The sequence below is a fragment of the Desarmillaria tabescens genome (assembly GCF_030435595.1).
Source record: "Desarmillaria tabescens strain CCBAS 213 chromosome Unknown EV420scaffold_1, whole genome shotgun sequence".
Classification (NCBI taxonomy): Eukaryota; Fungi; Basidiomycota; class Agaricomycetes; order Agaricales; family Physalacriaceae; genus Desarmillaria; species Desarmillaria tabescens.
In genome coordinates, this window is record NW_026848300.1 from 819,393 (window position 1) to 838,154 (window position 18,762).

Here is an 18,762-nt window from a genome sequence, read left to right on the forward strand (position 1 = left end):
ATTGTATAGCTAGATGACGGATGCCGAAATAGATTCCCAAGTCTTGAAATATCTTTCGTTCCCATGAACATATCAGGATCGGAACGAAATATCAGCTGTCGCGTAAAATTGTCTACATATCAGGGAATGGGGTAACCAAAACGGCGCCGAAGCGGGAAACAGGTACTTGTTCAATGATCGTCTGCACCAAGATAATTGGTATCTATAAAACATTTTGCGGTCAATAGATTATCGACGATCAGAAACACAAACATTAACCCCAACCTTAAGCTCGTGTATGAAGTCCAAATGAAACATTCATTACTCTGGGAACCCGCTCGGAACATGACGAAACCATGGACGACAATATGATAGAATTGGTATTGATAGGCTTACAGTAAATGTCCTTGTGATAAAATTATCCACGGCGTGCTGTGCGAGACAGCCTTGGAAATAGTCCATGAGAGTATCCCAGCACAAATGGAATCATGACGGAGAAATCAAAAATAACAAAGTACAGTGCGGAGAGTCTAAGAATCGTGAAGAAATCGTAGTCCTGTTATAGGCTGTTGCATACGGAACAATCGAAGTGAAGGGTCGTGCGGAAAACAGCGGCTGAAGATAGTTCAGTGAATACTCACCGTCAAACTCAAAGAACTTACGAAGAGCAGTTAGTAACACGAATAGAGCGATTACAGCGACGTATATTGTCCCGTATTTTATTATCTGAGAACATCAAGTTAAAAGTTAGATCTGCAATGTCAAAAACTAGTAGCACGCACGATCCAGCGACGCTGTCGTTTCTGTTTTATAGAATACAAGGGCGCGCGGATTTGTTTTGAGGGACGCAGCCAGACTAAGAATCATGTCAGAACATCAAGGACTGGATGAAGAAGAAAAAAACATACATAGTATTGTTGCGTGGAACCGATCGAAGTAAGGAACCAGTATAGGCGGGGTCAACATGAACAGCAGAATATGTCCGATGATCAAGTCAGAACTCCACAGGGATAGTTCGATGATTTTCACAATGTACTCTCGTGCCGGTTGAGACATGACATGAGCACCGAGGCCACGACCGTACCACCGACCAGTCCACCACGCGCGATTGGTCTCATCGTGCTTGAACTCTCGAGATAGGAAGACAGAGATGAGAATTTTGTGAATCGCGCGCTGAATCGATATGACAGTGATCAGACCCAATACAGCATGTGAAACATTCCACAGTTCGAGGAACCACTGTTACTGAAACATCAATATCTAAACAATTCGCAGATGAGATGATACTGACCAAGAATTCGAAGAATCCAACCATTCCAACGGCACCAAGTAGATGTGCTGTAAACGCCATGACGGAACCGAAGAGTGGGAAAAGCGGATCCAACATAGGTCCAAGGAAAAGACTGATAAGGAATAGCGTCAACAAAATTGCTGCGTTCCATACGATAGGCCCCAAAGAGATGACTGCAATCCGTACAAGGGGGCTGGGAGGTGTATCACCGTTCACAGGGAACGACTTCACGAATGTATACGCGATGGTGAAGAGAATTGCCATCACCACAGGGAAGATAACCTCTGAGAAAATGACAGCATGCCAGCTTGCGCGTGGTACGTCACCGGAAAGCTTTTCAGACGGGTGCCCAAGTTTCTTCTTCTTGTAGCCAGTGATCATGGTTCGCGAAAGCCTGCAATATCCAATCCACGAGTTGTTGTGAGATCGAGAGTTACCCCTTGACATCCATCGCAGGAATTCCCTGGGATACGTGATCAGAAATTTTCGAGGATGAGAAGAATATCGGTATCGTTACCTGTAATCTATTATAAAATCAGAAAAGACAAACTGATGGGGGTTGAACAAGAACGGAGCGACACAAAGAGCGACAATGGATATCCAGAAGTAGATCAGGAATGGTGTCCAGAGTGACAGGGTGACATAAAGCAGCATGACCAACGTTCGCATGCCAAGGTAGATGCTAGGACCGGCGAATCGAGAAAACAAGATGTTGAAATATATCCTGCTAGTGGCAAAGCCACGTCCAGTAGCAATATAACGCGCTCCACCGAAGGTCAAGTTACTCAAGATGGAATGGGTATAGATCTGGGTGGAGAAGATCTCGAACACGGGCGACAATGAACCGAATTGCTTCGCCAAACGGAAGATGGCTTTCCATGTTCCACGTTCAACCAGTTCTGTAAAGATAAGTGTTACGCTATGTCTTTTAATGAACCAAAATAAGCATACCTTGTAAAAAGAGGGGTAAGAAGGCGATCATGAACACCAGGAAGATACTGAGAATGCAACGCTTGATCCAGTCGAAAACAGGGTCCAAATTGTAGCATCCTGCCTGTCCGCCGATGAATTGCCCGTCTTCCGTGTACCGACAAATAGTAACGCTCGAGTTCAATGTACCCAAGAACACCACTGGAAAATCTCAGCTCTGGAACTAGAAGGCAGACAGATTGAACTTACTGGTTACGATGAACAATTGCACTGACAGGATGACCAGCATGTTGTTGATATGGAATCCGGGATGTCCATAGTAGAATGTGAGGAACCGATCGATGGGAAGCTGGGTACCCAGATAGTAATACTCTCGACTCAACATCTGTTCACCCATACCCGTTCCAATCTTAGTCTGGAAGTTCAGAATCGTGCCGAATCCAAGATCTCTACCCTTGCCGCACTGGAAGTACTCCGTGTGCTTGATCCTGGCGCCACGACCGAAAGCGTTCATACCAGCATAGATATCCTCGTTCAGGTGTAGACCCTTCTGCGCCTTTGAGACACCTCCGCGGGTATTCATGAACAACGCGTTCAGGAAATCAGGATGGCCATAGTGCAGCTTGCCGCCAATCCAGGCCATGGACCGCGCCGAAAGTGTACCGAACGTCTGCTCCTTTCCAGCGGCAAGATCACCGAGAATACCGATATTCTCCGAGAAGATGTACTCGCGGGCACCAACGATGGCTACAGGGGAGCGCTTGAACTCTTTGTGACCCCAATGAGCATAAGGACTCTGAGTCGAAATATTGTACTCTTCGAACTCAGACAAAACGTTCCGAATCTTCAGGCATTCCTCGAGATAGTTGTCCTGATTGGCATCGATCAGCTGTAGGTACTCTCCACGATAGAAGATAATGGCATGGTTTTGGTTGTCAGACTTGCCATCACCCAAGATAGGGTTCCCAGGGAGTTCAATACGGAACTTCGGTTTGCGTCGACCAGTCTCAGGGATGAACTCGCTATGCCCGTCAATAAGCGCCGAGAAAATCCTGGGATCGCCACCCTCCTTTCTGGGCGGCTCTTCCTCGAGGTATGCGATCTGCAAGTCTGGATATGCACGCAACAAGAACTCCGCATTCTCCTGCTCCTCCTTGTTGAACTTCGAATACCTCTGCATTGATACCACAAACTTGAACTTGCGGCGAGCCATGCGCTCAAGCTCGCGTTCAAGCTTGTCCGTATTTCCGCCGAACATTTGGACAACTTCAGGATTCTCGACACGGTACAGAAGTTTGATGGCTTTCGAGTAGTTCATCATACCGGAGACTGTGCGGTACAGGGTCTGGGCACGAAGGGAGGCCCAAATACGTGTTCGAAGAGTAAACTCCGGTGCGGCGCTCTTGAAACCGATGAAATAGAACGGAAGATCATCCGTCTTCGACTGCGCCTTCTCGTTGTCTCCGAATGGATTCGTACCGTTAAACATAGCCGATTCTTCAGCCAGAATTTTGGTATCCTTCACGAAGTTCTCCCATTCTATTGGGTGGAGCTGCTTTAGATACTCCAAAAGTGTGACGCGAGTATTCTTGTCCTCCTCACGAATGATCTCCCGAAGAGAAAGTAGAATCTGAACAGAGGGATAACGTCATTTCGGAGTATGCGACATTCAATTCAAAACCCACCTTTTCGCTATAGTGTGGCGTGAGAACCGTGAAAGTAGGCATAGCATCCACTGGGAGAGGCTCCGGCATGGCTGTCGTTAGCGACTGCGCAAAGAACGAAATACGCCGTTCTGCCTCGCTACCCTTCGGGAAAAATTCACCCTTGAAACCTTTGTCATTCTGCGAGATGAAGAAGGGAGGCGCCCGTAAACTGCGTCGACCATTTGCACCCGGACCGCCATCAACTTGGTGGTAGAGGAGTTTCTGAACATGATCAATAGACAGAAGATGTTCTCGATACATGGAGATAATGATGGCATTCCAAATTTGGGAGACCAGCACCTACAAGAATTCAATTCATCGCCCGCATTACGAACATGAAAACTTACCTTGGGCTTGTATTTGACTTCCATATCGCCGGTCGCTAAAAGCTTGGCGTAAATACGCTTTGGCAGCCGAGTGTAAATGTCCTTCCAAGGTGTCCAAATAGAAAGACCAAGCGAGAACGACCGTCCAATGCTGAACACAGTATTCCAGATAATGTACCATAGGAAAGTATCCAGGAAGAACAGGGCCAAATCCATGACATACATGATCGTGAGTGTGAACGCCGCTTGATTTGTACAGAGAGCGTCGCCCCACAGTCGATCATTGCAGCCTTGAATTTTCATTCCCACCATTACTCGGATAGGGTCCCGGAAAGAAAGCGTGAGGAAGAAGTAGGATTCGACAAATTTGCACGAAAAGATGAGGAGCCATAGGAGGAGGGAGGCAATGCGGGGAGCGGTGTCCAGAGTAGGATAGCTAGCAGTAAAGGTCTGGCTAGCTAGATACTTCCTCGATTTCCCAGCCACCCTGTCTCCGAACATCCTACCTGACGGCATGATGGCAAAGAGGAGAGTGGCGACTACGGAAATAAAGAACTGGACAATACCGAGGATGAGGGAGAGCTGGCCGCCAGAGCCATTGTTTTCAGCAATGGCAACATAAAAGGTTGGCCCACAAGTAAGGCCGAGGGTGACAAAGAGGAAAAGAAGGCGGCGGGTGAGATGGGACGTATTATTCCAGGTGGTTGGGATGTAGGAGAATTCTGTAAGGGTGGCGAGGATCATGATGACTGTAGCAACTGCGCCGCCAAGGGCGGTAGCGCTCCATTGTAGAGCGGGAACGTTGTTTCCGTTGACCTGGTAAACGGTAGGAGAATTATAGGCGGTATAGAAGTAGTAAAGGGATATGTGGATGACCCAAACTCGGTTGAAGTTGACAAGAAGATGACCAAAGGAGCGTCGTTCGTAATATGTTTTGAAAAAGGCGCGATTCCAATCGATGCGATCAAACTTCATGAACCGCTGTGCAGGTGCGAGATCCACGAGGCGAGTCTTGTCGGTCAACACGATCCGAGCGATTCCTTCAGGGTACCAGAACAGCTGGTTCACATCATCATAACCAATAACATCCTCGTGATCCCGCTCCCTTCTCACAAACTTGCCATCCACGACCTCATATCCTTGGTCCCGAATGAATCTGTAGAGCGGCTTGATGACTGCCCTCAGATACAGACCTTCTGGAACAGGTTCCACCCGATTCTGGCACTCTGGTGAGCGATAGTAATCATCTGCGCACTTGAAAATGAAGCAGAGGCACTCGGGGACAAAACGGACTTGAGCGGCCTCTCCCCACAGCAACAGATACAGGGCGATCTGTCGGAGTCGGTCATATTGGCTCATATTGTTCATGGCTTGACGCCAGCGCTCGATAGCGGTGTTGAGGGACTTTTCATGCGGGGGCCGTTTTCCAGAACCTCGCTTGGACTTCAAGCGGGTTAGGCCGGGGTTCTGGGTTTGACCGACAGCGTCGTCGAGGTCGAGTTGGGCGGCAAAGTACCATTTACGGTAGTTGGCGTGATGTCCACCTATGTAATCGGCATGGAGGGTAAGCAGTGCTTGATTTGGGGACATGCGAGAGGCTCGGCTGTCAAGAAGCTGCATGAGGAAATCGAACTAACCAAGAGTGTCAGGTGAAATGTTGAACAGAGCACGGAGTTCACGGACCATGTTTCTCATAGAATCCCTCTGAAATCCGAATTTCTGGGTAAGGTCGAGGAAGATGTCTTCGATCTCTTCCTTGGAAAGAGGAATTTGGCGTTCTGAACTCCAAGCAGGGTAAGCATCTCGACCACTTTGGCCATAATCGACGAATGTTGGCGTCGACGACTCTGAATTTCCCATCCTGGGAACGCCCAAGGACTCCGCAGAAGGGGCATAGCGTGGGCCGTAAGCATCGCCATCGGAGTCGGTGTCTTGTGGGGCTTTTACCAAGAACCGGGTTAGTTACGTTGGAAAACGAGAAAACGTAGCAAACGCACGATACGGGTCGTAAGCTCCATTCTGATCATAGAAACCAGTATTGCTGTTGTCTGAAGCATATGTATCTCTGCGACCATAATCCTCCGAGTCGTTATCATAATACCGGCGTTGTGGGGGGCTGAATGGGTCGTTCTGGTGAGCGTCGAGGGAGGAGGGCGACGATGAAGGGTAGCCCTCCTGGCTGTTGTGCCCTGGACGACCAGACATGGGTGGTGGTCAGGAAGAGAGATGGTTTGAGGACGACGGCAGGCAGAAAATGACGAAACAGAAAGCGTGGCAACCAATCACAGCCACACTGCGGACTCTCAATTTTGCTCCCACCGTTTCACTTGGCTGACAATTGCTGACTCCAGTATAATAATGCAGATTCTGTCACTGTCTTGCCTTTGGAACCAGTACGATTTTCTAGTTTTTCTTTCCAAGAATATTTTACCAAGGACGTTCACTAGCCATGTCTCGGCCAGAGCGGCCGCGTGAAACTTTGGCCCGGCACCAGCTCTGAATCCTACTAAATAGTAGAACCTTCATTTTCTGGGGTATCCGCCAGTTTCCAAATTTATTCTAGGGCGCATCGCTGGCGGTCTTCCTTGACCTTTTCAGCGATAGGAGCGTCAGATTCGATTGACAGCACAAGGCATTTCAGAAGTACAGCTTTGGCCGATGCTTGTTCTGTCTCGGAACAGCATTACGCGTTACGGCTCATCATTCGATAAACGCGTATCCATACTATCAGTGTCGCCATCATTTGCGTACAAAAGTATCTGGCGTAGGCTATGTACAACACTCTGCAAGGTTGCACTATGCTCTTGTTTACGGACTGGTTACCACATGGAACACTATTAGCACCCTTTACCCCTTCCTGATGGCTGTTCCCGAGACCATTCACCGATGTCTGCCATATGTTCCTGGAACATTATATGTAATAATAATGACCAGTTCATCCGTATACCCTTTTCTCATGACAACTTTTGTCATAATAGGAACTTCTGGTTCTATTCGTTTGACTTTCGAGAATCTTTTATTCGTCCTGACTGCGAGCATCATCGTTCGCCGAAGATGAACCTCCGACAAAGCGACTTCCAGGTTTATTTATTTTTTGAGGATCTAATATGTCGTGCCGGCGCTGCGTTCACCGGGACAGAAACCAAAAATGCAACGCATGTTCGTCCGGGTATCAACATGGCCGCACTAATTGAATCCAGAACACAAAGCGAAGTGCACGTTAGTGTGCATATGTGTTGACCCCATGTTAATGACTAGCAGAAATCGCTTACTTGGACGTCAATGGCCGCTCATCGATCCATGGTCTATGTAGCAAGGACTCCCCCTGCCTCTATGGTCACGTGATCGCGAACACAGGAAATACTAAGTATCTGGGTTCCTAGAAACAATGGCACCGCTGCCCAGGTAGGTCCCGGTCCCCCTCAGTCTATCCAAAGAAGCACAGTTTCCTGAGCTGACAACTTTCGAATTTCAGCCAAAAGGAGCTTAATATTTTTTCTGCAATCTATATGACTCCTTTTGTACCCAACACACTATCCCAGTCAGGCAGGGCGGTCTCGGACTGAGCCTCATATTCGAGCCTCATTCTCGATACCAATGTCCTCTTCCAGGTTCTTTGACTAGTACGTACGTCGAGCCACGGTACATGCTTAAAAATGTTGAGTGCGGAGACAGCTTGGCTCTAAATCATCCTGACACCCAGTAACACGATCTTATTTCAATGTCATTCAATGCCAATAATATAGACTCCGCCATTATTCTCCAACGCCATGAACACCGTCCAGTATTCAACGCAAATGCTTCTTTGCGGATAATCATGTATATGGGGTTTATTGTTGCCAACGTGCGGCGTAGGAGCGCATGCTGATATGTGTCCTCGAATATGATCGCGCTAAATGAAATGTAAATGCAGATATCCTTCATCGATACTAGGTCGAGACCTACCATCGACGAGATCGTCTATTCCTCTCTCTCCAAAAATGCCAGTCCACTGTTTCTAACCTTTCCAGTGAAATTCTCATACCATCTCGCGATCAATCCCAACGGGACTGCGAGCTCAGGTGTCATGGGCCCCCCGCCCGTAAAACCAGATAGGTAGTTGAACAGGTTCTTCACAATCTTCTCTGCGAGAAGTGTAGGGTTAGCGCTCAAGTCGTTTCCAGGCTTCGTAAGGGGAGCAGGCAGGGCGGCCAGTTGCGACTCTATTACATGAACGGGCTCAATGGACAATCCGAGGATGGCGGTGACGTCTCCATTGTCCTCCATCGGCGCGTTTTGGTCGAAGGCACGATATGTTGATGTTGAGGAAAAGGAACCCCGTAAACGGAATATCGCTGATGGCTTGTCGTTAGATATCCTGGGCAGCTAATCAGCAAGCTAATCGACATCAATGATAGAGTGAACTCACATTCCAAGAAGCTGGAATCCTTTTCCAGGCCAATGGAAGTGGACTGCAGCACCATACCCTTCCGGGAATGGCACATTGCCCAAGACGAAGACGCAAACATGGTTAATGGTACTGGCGTTCGGTAGCTCAAACAACGCGTGCGTCTCGTCAATCTGTTGGAGATTTGTCTGTAGCAGACGGCCAGCGACACAGCAGCCAAACATTTCTGTTGGATAGAGAGGAAACGGTAGTCGTGATTGCGAAAGGAAGAGTGACGATGGCGCCTATAAAGACAAGTCAAGAACTCTCCCGAAGTTTGGAGAAGATGTCTCGGCGTTGATGACCAAAATTAGAAACCTATCCGACCCGATGGAACCGTGGCGTGTGAAAATAATTGTTCCCTTTCCCATTCCTCCACCGTCATCATGTCCGACTTTGACGACGAATTGCTCGAGCTTGTCGAGGCTGGCTCAGACAAGAAACAGAAACGAAAATCGAAAACAAAGTCTTCAAAGAAACGAAAAGCCGAGTGAGCCTAGGAATCTGATCTCGCAGCATCCCCATTTCAGAACCGGTTTTTCTCCACCCTTCTTAGCATCTCTGACTACGAGAATGAACCTGAAAGCGAGGAAGATGAGGAAGATCCCTATCCTTTGGAGGGAAAGTATGTGGATGCAGCCGACAAGCACAGGTACGTCTTCCAGTGGCGACACGACAGCAAAGGGTCGATGTTTTCTGTAACAGGCTCATGCAGATGTCCGAGATTGAGCGTGAAGAGATCATCACCGGACGATTAGAAGATAAGCAGCGCATGCTGGACAAGCGAGCCATTTCACGCATGGTCAAAGACCAGCGTTCTGGTGACATGGACGGCGTCGCAAGAGCGTCGAAAAGTTTGTCGGTCCCTTTGGCGTGTTGTTTTGACATCTTAAAATGCCCTAGGACCACGCCCATCACGGGGTTTTACGAAGGAGAAGTCACGCAAGCTAGATGAGCTCAAGGCCAAACGCAGAGCTAAGAGCGACAAGCAACACGTGTGGCCTTCCTTTGTCTGATTCGTATCATAATGCTTATCTTCCTTAGAATGAAGGTTCACCTTTCCACGATGGATCTTCGTCTGCCATGGATATGGGCACCTCAGATGAGGATGACGAGGACGGTCAGATCAGCAAGACGGAGCAAGATGGTGAAAAAGACCGTAAAGCCGTCAAAGACGAACAACCCATCACCATGGATGATCTGGAAAAGTGTCATCTTACTCGTGCTATGATAGCGAAGTACTATCTATCGCCGTGGTTTGAAGAATACGTCAAGAGTAGGTGTTCAAATTGAGTCTCCACTTTTCCCTGTTTAATTCCTGCAGATACTTGGGTTCGCTATCTTATTGGTAGCGAGGACGGCAAGAACATCTATCGTATATGTCAAGTTATCAGTACGTCACATACCTGTGCTCCCGTATCCTGTCCATTCATTTTCCCTCAGACCTCGGAGCTGACATAGTCAAACCGTATATGGTTGAGAGCACACTGGTCAACCAGACTCTCGAACTTCAACATGGCGCATCAAAGAAACTCTGGCAGATGGACAAAGTATCTAATTCTCCGTTCGAACCGGTCAGTGGAAGTCTGTGGTCATAACAATCTCTTATCCATAGGGAACAGAAAGAATTTCTCCGTCTCAAAAATACCTGCGAAACTGAACATGTCAAGCTACCCTCCAAGGGGGAGCTGGAGAGCAAGGAAGCTCGTATGGTACATCTGGTTACGCAACCAAAGACCGAGGTGAAGTTTTCACGTTGATGTACGATGGGTGGCTGACACGATAATCCAGGCGGATGTTAGTGCTATCTTGGCTCGCAAGCACCAAATATCAGCGGCCAAATCACAAAACTGGGTTACTCTGGAACGAGCGCGCTTGGTGCAGCAACGTACGCTGGCTCAACGTCGTCTAGATTATCATGAAGTCGCAGAACTGGATGCGAAATTGGCTGAATTCGTCGCTCAATACGGCGAAGATGTCGGCAGCCCTCAGAAAAACAGCAGACGTGAGGAAGACGACACATTAGCCAAACTCAGCGAGAAGAACCGTAAGGCTAACGCTGAGGCCGTCCGCAAAGCCGAAATTGCGGCGGCCGAACAAAGAAGAAAGGAGAGAAAACGTGCCCTCGCTGGGAAGAGTGGGACTGCTACTCCGACTGATCCGAGTGCTAGGTTAAAAACTGTTCCACGGACGTTCAACTCTGCCACACCAATATCTAGGTTCGTTTTTCTGCTCTTGTGTTATGTTTGTGAACCTCCTTTTCTTCAGGCCGGGGACTCCTAGCGGGCTTCAGCCTACGCCGATGACTCCGGAGAGAAAGACCTCGCTGCTTGTTCCTTCGACAAATGGCAAAGCCAAGACGTTCGAAGCCGAGGTTATTGAGACGATGGAAGTAGACCTTGGAGATTTTTAGATCCGTAGAATTGCTTTCGTTGTTTTGCGTAGTACGACATCTCTATCAGCCTATTTAATTGTCATGCATCGTACAACTTGTCGACATCATTGCATCAATTTATGGATTTCTGTTATCTAGATGCTGCGTGTTATGTAGTGTGTAGTGTAGCCTGTAAAATGTATGTCGAATAGCTGCAATAAAACATTTTTTGGGTGATTCTGTGAAGGGCATTGCTGAGGCATTCGTTGCACGGGTGACGGGATACTAGTCCTGTGACAGTACCTTCTATGTGGCAAGCCGACGATAGAAGGTCCTGGCTTTCTGAGTTTAAACTTGGCAGGCGGTACAGATTTCGCCTAAAAAGGCTATGATCGAAGTTTCGCGTGGCTCGTACGGACCCTCTGAGAGCGTTGGAACTCCCCGGACTCAAATAAGAGCCCGTAGGGCCTTGGAAACAGTGTAGAATGTGTATATTAATTATTTTTTCCATCTACTTGGTTGCCCACGGCTTCATTTCTGCCCAATTCACATCTATCTCACAGTTTTTGGTACCTTCATGTGTTTTTGCACAATGCAGACAAATGTTGTATAAAAAAAAGACATCCTTGCAAGCTTGGTGCATTTATTGGGTATTTCAACAGATAACGATACACCAGGTGCGAAAACAGAGTGTCGAACATTGAAATAGTGCTCTGTGCATGCCACGCGAAACCCGATCATAGCCTTTTTGAGCGAAATCTGTACCGCCTGCCAAATTTAAACTCAGAAAGACCAGACTGTATATCGACAGCTTGCTTCATATACAGGATGGTAACGAGACTAACGGGATACTTGGTAGAAGCAACTGCCCTTCCCGGAAGCAAAATGAAGCGGGGAAAGGATTTGCCAAATATTAGTAAACCATGACATCATCGACGAGGTTGAACCTGCATCCTGTTTGTTGCTTGCGTTCCGACTCCCACCATGCTCTCCATTGCTCGAACTGCCTTGCGACCTGCATTCTCTCGTCGCTCTCTTGCTGGAGTAGTGCGTCTGGCTTCTCTCCATACCGTTCCCGACTTGCCCTATGCATACAATGCGAGTAGTTCACACCGGTTTACTTCCTAGGTAGGCACTGACCAGGATTTCTTAGGCTCTTGAACCTTTCATTTCGGAGGAAATTATGAAGCTTCATCATCAAAAGCACCACCAGGCATATGTAAATGGCCTTAACGCTGCTGAGGAGGCGTATGCCAAATCGACTTCGACCAAGGATCATATCGCCTTGCAGAGTGCGTTAAAGTTTAACGGCGGTGGTAAGAATAAATCTGTACCTTTCTTGCATCATTATTGACGTTTTCCCTACAGGACACATCAACCACTCTTTGTTCTGGAAGAACTTGGCTCCCGCCGCTGAAGAGGGTGGAAAACTCGAGAGTGGCCCACTCAAGACTCTTATTGAGCGTGACTTTGGCTCCTTTGAAGCCTTCAAGAAAGAGTTCAATACCAAAACAGCTGCTATCCAAGGCAGTGGATGGGGTTGGCTGGTGTGTAGCGCGTCGTCTCTTCACACAATCATGTCTCACGTAAACGGCATTTGAAGGGGTACGACTCAAAGTCCGGCAAGTTGGACATTGTCACTACCGCCAATCAAGACCCTCTCATCAGTGAGTCTCTTTTCTTTTGGGCCATCACCGCAGCTCACTGATTATATCCAGCGCATACTCCCCTCATTGGTGTTGATATCTGGGAACATGTTCGCTTGAGTTCTTCTTTCATGTACGCTTACTCATGCTCATACTCTAGGCCTTTTATCTCCAATACAAGAACGTAAAGCCTGATGTACGTGTATATTTCGACCCCTGGTGGTTTCGCTCACTTATTTTCGTTCAGTATCTCAATGCCATTTGGAATGTCATCAACTTCAAAGAGGCCGAACAGCGACTTGCTGAAGCGACTAAATAGATCATCTGTATATGTACTAACTTCCGGTTAATGAATTGTGACTTACGCGAAGTAATTTGTCCTCATGCATGAGACCGTGGCGAATCCGCCGTTATGATCTACCGCTGATCTATTGAGTCCCTAGGACTTTTATGCCTACATAACCTTCGATAGCCTAGAGCCAGTCCTGATGTGTTAGGATGACACAACCGTTTAATAAATTTATACGGCAGAGAAATGCGACATTTGCCGGGACAAATCTTGCCAAAACGCTTGAAGTTGAGCCACATTCCGGGGTTACGAATGATACCGGTTTACGTCCAGGTTCCAAGAGGTACAAGATTGATACAGATGCCACCGGCTACTAGATCTGCAAACGCGTCAATACAAAATTAAGACTGCCCATCAAAGTCGTAATTATTTCCCAGTCAAGTGCCGAACATCAGGAATCGAAGTAAATAGTACAGAATTACACGCATAATGGGTATTACAAAGAGGGGGATACGAATACATAGTGCATAGCGACAACGAACGAAAATAGGAACTGTTCAAGACTTTAACCTCCACTATCATGTTCATATGGCTCAGGATCGCTCCCGTCTTCATGTTTTCGTTTCTTTGACTGACCAGCTTCTTCTGGAGGTCTCTCGCTGGGTTTCCGGCGTTTTCGCTCGGTCTCTCTAGCGTTAAGACGTACCCCATAACGCTGAATATGCTACAAAGGACGCAGTCATCATATCAGATAGATCTTCTAAAAAGCGTGATGTTTCTTTTTACCTTTGTCAACTCGGTAGAAGGCGGTAAGCCAGGGAACTCTTTGGTAGAATAGACGCGAAATACGCCACCAAAACATTCCGCCTGTATAGTCAGATCGGATTGGCCGTGCGCACGGGCGAAAAGATCGAAAACCCGGTAGCGGAGTAGGAATTGCCCTTCTTGTCGTACGGCTAAATCCTGTAATAATCACACCGTGGCGCGTCAGTTGTGTCAGATATATCTGTAAGGAAGCACGGTACTTACGGAAAACACGAACATGAGCTGGCGTTTTCCTTCCCAGTCTATGAGGTTGGGTTGGACAAACGTAGCTCCGACAAGGGATGTTGTCATCTTGGAGCTTTCGAGGATTGGGATCCCCGTGTGTCGCTCCCGATACACGATATCTGAGAAGAAAAGTTAAACTTGAGCTTGAGATATCAAAGTTGGTAAACGGAAGGCCTTACCGGTCAGAGGATGTTCTGGAGGTGGAGGAATAACTGGAAATAGATCAACCGTGCACATTAGCCCGGCTGTCTGTACTTCGCTATAAAATATTATATATACGTCAGAGATGGACACGCAAACGATTCAAGAATAAAATATTGACCCGTAGTCCTCAATCTCCTCCTCGCGTTGGCGACTCGTCCCCGCGTCGCGTACGGCGCTGATGGACATCGAGATGACGGGTGGAGGGTCTAGAGGTCGACGGTCGACATTAGCATATCTATTTTTGCGTTGGTTACCATTAAAAAATTGGGCATGTTACGAAAAGACTTACTTGCGACCCAGAACTGCTTTTTGGAGTTCCCTAACGCGAGTTCGCATAGTGAAGCCGCGATATTGGCCTGAGGAATACGGTATTGGTTGGTCTATAAGACCTGTACCACGTGGGAGACTGCTCATAATGAACGAGCTAACTTGGGGCCTTATGACAAGTGCAAGACGGTGAGCACGTTTATAACCCCCCGCCCCCCCAATTCAAAGGTCGCGAATGGCGATCGGATTTCCTGGTACGCAATGTGGGGGTAAGGGAAGAGCTGAGTTCCAGGGAAAGGGCGCCGGGTTTTATGGATGTAGATTCTTTCCCGATATGGACGACTGGATGCCACGTCCACCACGTTCTTGGGGCACGGATGCTTTCGGACCTTTATATCGGGTACGACCAGAACTTTGGCGCACTCAGCTCGCAGGGTAGCGAGGAAGAGAAGGTACTACACCGCACCGGTCAGTGCATGCTTGGATCTTGTCTCCGACTCGATGCCTCAATTTTTTCATATCGATGTGGTCTTCTATGAATCCGACGTCGCGTTCCTTGTGCTTTTTGCGGCCTTCGGAACTCTCAGATTTCCCAAAGCGATCCGGATCTACCGAGTACCCTACTTGGCTAACAAAGGATAACTTAATAATTGACGAAGCAGAAGGGGGGAAGCAAGTTGAATACGCCCTGGAAACCAGGCTCTTCTCAGGGGGAGATCAACTGAACCTCACAAAGTGCGTTCGCCTGTAAGAGGCTGTAATCAGGAAGAAATGATAGATCCTAATTGTGGGCCGCGAAGCTTTGATATCGTTGATTAGCCACAACGGGAATTCATAGTGAATAAAGCTGTACCCTCAATTCTCGACTAAACGCAAGTTAAATCTTAGTCAAACGGTTCGGGTAAGACAGTACTTTATCAATTTGCAGATAGCGGCGAGGTCTTGAGTATCGGTTTCTTTAGCATATACCTTTCAGCCACTGCAAGACCCCCGGCGCATGTATTTGACGCCATCGATGACGCCTCCGGCTTCTTTCAGAACCTAATCCAAGTGTAAAGGCACAGATAAGGTGCTGCCTGCGGAAGCGGCCGTGAAAGAAGTTTCCACAAAAGTAGAGACCGTCTGCATGCCAAGTTCTCTCCGACTAATTACAACACTCTGGCCACATCGATCCCAGAACTCGGAATCTTATGGACATTGATAAAACTGGGGGTCAAAGTTACAAGTCGTCGCGGAGTCTCATCGCAGGTTCTTGCACGACAGATGCCTCATAAAAGTCGCATGACAACCATGAGGATCCACAGCTTTGATGTAGGTCGTAGGGTAGTATAAAATTATCGTGCATTGAGGTCAGAACATTTGTGAGGATAAGGAAGGATGATGACAGTTACATATACATACAGAATCTACGATAGATACAATTCGAGCAAAGCATTGGCAAAAAGAAATCCAAAAGTTCTACAAAAAGGTAGGGAATAATCCATCGTCTTGACGACTACCGAGTATATCGATGGGGGGACGCCACTGGTTTCAGACGCTGGACTTTCTCGAATGAGTCTTGGTATACTGGTACTGTGAACGCTGTGTGGCAGAACTCTTCGATCGACCCACAGTGCTAGCTGAGACTGAACTGGCAGTAGTCGAGGTCGAAGGGATCCGCAGCAGGCCACGCCTCTCATCGTCGTAAGAGTGGCCAGATTTATTCGCGGACGTGGTGGATCGACGCAAGCTCTGGACAACGCCCTGCATTTTGGGAAGCGCAGTCCGCCTTGCGGCATTAACGAACTGCATACCAGGCGACGGCGGTGATAGTGAATTCCGGTCCGAGGACGATGAGGGAGATGTTATAGCGGAGGAAGGTAGAAAGTCATGGAACGTCTTGGCAGCAGGACTAGTCGAGACAGAGACTTTGGGTTTTGTTCTGTCTGAAGGGACGGACATGGATTATTAAGGTGTAAATTATTAACAAAAGAAAAGGCAGCGAACCTGAATAAAAGGCTTCTGGTCTGCTAGTCGACGTAGAAATGACTGGTGTCAGGGTACCGTACTCCTCGCCAGGTGGACTTTGGTAGAGCTTCCCCCTTTTGTCGGAGAATGTATAACGCATGGTGTCTGCATCATATCCTATTCTCCGAAAACCCTCGGGAAGGCGATAAGAATCCTGGAAAAAAAATGTTTCAGCAATGCTTCCACTGCGGCGGCAAGTGAACGGTACGCACCTCATTGTACTGCGACCAACGAACCATTTTCAGTGTCAGATGTGGTAAACGTGTAATAGAGACTGGTGGACCCCACTAGGCTCCATGATGGTAGCTTTATAAGTTTTTCTGGGCACGCCTCGCGGCAGCAGGGTCGAACTTGATGCACAGCCGCATGATTCAATACAGAGTCGTCCAAATGGGGTTACAGGTCCTGCGCATTCACTTGGCCAGCCGCGATTGCGCAGCGACGTCCGCATCGACGCTGGCTTGGCAGCTGTACCGTCCAGAACCGACCCATTCTCGTGTGCTAGAAGGGCACCTAGGTCGAGCTTGCCTCATTTTTATGCGACATTTCGCTGGAATACACGGATCCAACAACGGGAAGCCTAGCGCCAATCATTCAATATCACGATGGTATTCGAAGTTGAAGATGAACACTGCAGACAGGGACGAACTCTGATCAGTCTTTCCGACATGCCCAGGTGATTTCTGGGAACTTCAATTCCAACGGAAGGAAACCTCAACAAAGACAATTCTCTCCCTTTTTCGTGCTAACCGACTCTTCACCAGGCCTCCGAATTCTTCAGCTTACTACTTGAGTATGTGTTCGTATTGTTTTCGGCATCTCGAGACCAAGTTACGTACAGATGATTGGTTCAACTCTTTACGCAAACTGCAGTGCCTATGATAGATCTCACAAAAGAAGGTGAAGACTGCACCGGTTACCGTGATTCTTCGTCGGCTGTACGCCCACAGAGCTGTATGGACTGTCTTTGTCGACCTGTCCTTTTGGAAAATGCGTTCATTGCATCGTCGAGAGTCGAAATCTTAGTATGGTTCCCTTCGACCTTCGGCAACGCATCTTATGAAACTGATTCCTGGCTATTCCATTGACAGGTATCAACGGCACTTTAGCCTTTCCCATGCTCCTGGGAGCCGAGTCAAGAATCAACAAGCTCTTGATATGATAGAGTCTTCCAGTACGATAGACTCATCAAGAAGTACAGCTTCGACTGTTGTCGGCAACTATTTGGGCTACTCGGTCTTCCTTTGACTGGTCTTCGCAGAGAACAGGCGCCTTATTTACCCAAGGTCAGAGCCACAGAACGCGGCGGCATCCTTCGGTAATATATTTTGAAGCCGGAGAATCGTCCACTGAACCGAGTTAAGTACAGGCCACCAGGATTGCGCACTGTCGTAGAACAGCCTTCGTTATTCGTTCCAATGGCGAGGTTAGCGTTCCATCGTTTTCTTCGTCCACGTCGTTGTAGACTAAACCTTCAAACTGTACGCCTAAGACGAATCAACCTGCGACGTACTCTTTCGGAATCGGGACGTGGCAGGTGCGTGTCTGCACGACTCGTTTGCAAGGCGGACGCCAGAATTCGGTGGAAAGTTTTGGGAACTTCGTACCCGGCTCCGCCACCTTGCGGGTGACTAAACGGTTCGTGCCTTCCGAATGTGTGCTCTCACGGGTTTAGCCCATTTTTATTATCAGCCCTAGCAAATAGTACACGTGCTGACACGATGCCGTTTACACAAGACAACAGATATCTCTGAAGACATCAGGACGTCAGCAAGGGGGAATGCTGGCTCTTACGTAGTGGGTGTAACCGTGCGCGACTCTGGCTATGATACATACTTGCAGAGAAATCCGAACGGTGTTATATCCGATCAGTTTCCATCAGCACTAAAACTTTACTCCTCACCAATTCTTCAACGCACCATGCGTCTCTTTGCTAGCGTTTCGAGCCTCAGCCTCTAGGTTGTCTAGCAACGCATCATCAGACGGCAGTGGTTTTTTGTTCGTGAAGCCAAACTAATATCTATGGATCGACTCAGCGCCACCATTGATCTGCACTCACCTCTTCTCTATTAGGAGATTCCGGTACGCCCTTTCTAAAATTCCCTTTCCGTACGCTTTTCATAACCGACGCAGTAGGGGTGTCAACATCATACTCATTGCTGCATGGAGCGTACCTGAATTGACCTCCGCCTACTCCCAAAAATGATTCAGAAGACTGACTACCTCTCGCCCCTAGTTTGATCTTGATGATAGTGCAGCGCATTCGT

General features: G+C 48.0%; 6 protein-coding genes across 6 annotated transcripts; 2 read left to right on the forward strand and 4 right to left on the reverse strand.

The window, feature by feature from the left end:
* Positions 1 to 509: 509 nt before the first annotated feature.
* Positions 510 to 6,663, reverse strand: EV420DRAFT_21944 (1,3-beta-glucan synthase). The gene is made up of 11 exons (XM_060481263.1): positions 6,230 to 6,663; positions 5,916 to 6,172; positions 4,254 to 5,864; positions 3,886 to 4,206; positions 2,450 to 3,830; positions 2,222 to 2,401; positions 1,788 to 2,169; positions 1,271 to 1,733; positions 888 to 1,218; positions 642 to 835; positions 510 to 594 (listed from the first exon to the last, which is right to left on the reverse strand). Exons 1-10 carry the CDS (start codon positions 6,435 to 6,437, stop codon positions 741 to 743), a joined length of 5,229 nt encoding a protein of 1,742 aa, XP_060339093.1. The 5' UTR covers positions 6,438 to 6,663; the 3' UTR covers positions 510 to 594; positions 642 to 740.
* A 1,529-nt stretch (positions 6,664 to 8,192) lies between these two features.
* Positions 8,193 to 8,843, reverse strand: EV420DRAFT_1257622 (DUF775-domain-containing protein; the record flags this gene model as incomplete). Its single annotated transcript, XM_060466844.1, has 2 exons — positions 8,193 to 8,589; positions 8,641 to 8,843. 2 exons carry the CDS (start codon positions 8,841 to 8,843, stop codon positions 8,193 to 8,195), a joined length of 600 nt encoding a protein of 199 aa, XP_060339094.1.
* Positions 8,844 to 9,008: 165 nt separating this feature from the next.
* EV420DRAFT_1493630 (uncharacterized protein) lies at positions 9,009 to 11,298 on the forward strand. Its single transcript, XM_060470777.1, has 10 exons — positions 9,009 to 9,148; positions 9,215 to 9,310; positions 9,364 to 9,512; positions 9,562 to 9,653; positions 9,703 to 9,934; positions 9,983 to 10,051; positions 10,102 to 10,232; positions 10,281 to 10,400; positions 10,450 to 10,877; positions 10,927 to 11,298. The coding sequence occupies exons 1-10, from the start codon at positions 9,045 to 9,047 to the stop codon at positions 11,069 to 11,071; spliced, it is 1,566 nt and encodes a 521-aa protein (XP_060339095.1). The 5' UTR covers positions 9,009 to 9,044; the 3' UTR covers positions 11,072 to 11,298.
* Positions 11,299 to 11,907: 609 nt separating this feature from the next.
* EV420DRAFT_1493638 (Mn superoxide dismutase) lies at positions 11,908 to 13,059 on the forward strand. The gene is made up of 7 exons (XM_060470778.1): positions 11,908 to 12,130; positions 12,186 to 12,348; positions 12,401 to 12,579; positions 12,636 to 12,699; positions 12,751 to 12,788; positions 12,839 to 12,874; positions 12,926 to 13,059. Exons 1-7 carry the CDS (start codon positions 12,017 to 12,019, stop codon positions 12,995 to 12,997), a joined length of 666 nt encoding a protein of 221 aa, XP_060339096.1. The 5' UTR covers positions 11,908 to 12,016; the 3' UTR covers positions 12,998 to 13,059.
* A 309-nt stretch (positions 13,060 to 13,368) lies between these two features.
* Positions 13,369 to 14,635, reverse strand: EV420DRAFT_1659114 (velvet factor-domain-containing protein; the record flags this gene model as incomplete). Its single annotated transcript, XM_060478888.1, has 6 exons — positions 13,369 to 13,691; positions 13,754 to 13,930; positions 13,997 to 14,136; positions 14,197 to 14,276; positions 14,340 to 14,456; positions 14,511 to 14,635. 6 exons carry the CDS (start codon positions 14,633 to 14,635, stop codon positions 13,533 to 13,535), a joined length of 798 nt encoding a protein of 265 aa, XP_060339097.1. The 3' UTR covers positions 13,369 to 13,532.
* A 1,383-nt stretch (positions 14,636 to 16,018) lies between these two features.
* EV420DRAFT_1472560 (uncharacterized protein) lies at positions 16,019 to 16,734 on the reverse strand (the record flags this gene model as incomplete). Its single annotated transcript, XM_060469060.1, has 3 exons — positions 16,019 to 16,413; positions 16,475 to 16,649; positions 16,708 to 16,734. The coding sequence occupies 3 exons, from the start codon at positions 16,732 to 16,734 to the stop codon at positions 16,019 to 16,021; spliced, it is 597 nt and encodes a 198-aa protein (XP_060339098.1).
* Between the last annotated feature and the right edge of the window lie 2,028 nt (positions 16,735 to 18,762).

Excerpts from the sequence above, each read along its gene's own strand:
- EV420DRAFT_21944 (XM_060481263.1), bottom strand. The coding sequence starts at position 6,437 with ATGTCTGGTCGTCCAGGGCACAACAGCCAGGAGGGCTACCCTTCATCG. Across the intron at positions 5,865-5,915 it reads GGGATTCTATGAGAAACATG|TTCGATTTCCTCATGCAGCT; the intron begins GTCCGTGAACTC and ends ACTCTTGGTTAG. Across the intron at positions 2,170-2,221 it reads CTTACCCCTCTTTTTACAAG|AACTGGTTGAACGTGGAACA; the intron begins GTATGCTTATTT and ends TTATCTTTACAG.
- EV420DRAFT_1493630 (XM_060470777.1), top strand. The coding sequence starts at position 9,045 with ATGTCCGACTTTGACGACGAATTGCTCGAGCTTGTCGAGGCTGGCTCA. Across the intron at positions 9,149-9,214 it reads TCAAAGAAACGAAAAGCCGA|CATCTCTGACTACGAGAATG; the intron begins GTGAGCCTAGGA and ends CACCCTTCTTAG. Across the intron at positions 9,513-9,561 it reads CGTCGCAAGAGCGTCGAAAA|GACCACGCCCATCACGGGGT; the intron begins GTTTGTCGGTCC and ends AAAATGCCCTAG.
- EV420DRAFT_1493638 (XM_060470778.1), top strand. The coding sequence starts at position 12,017 with ATGCTCTCCATTGCTCGAACTGCCTTGCGACCTGCATTCTCTCGTCGC. Across the intron at positions 12,131-12,185 it reads ACTTGCCCTATGCATACAAT|GCTCTTGAACCTTTCATTTC; the intron begins GCGAGTAGTTCA and ends AGGATTTCTTAG. Across the intron at positions 12,875-12,925 it reads ACAAGAACGTAAAGCCTGAT|TATCTCAATGCCATTTGGAA; the intron begins GTACGTGTATAT and ends ATTTTCGTTCAG.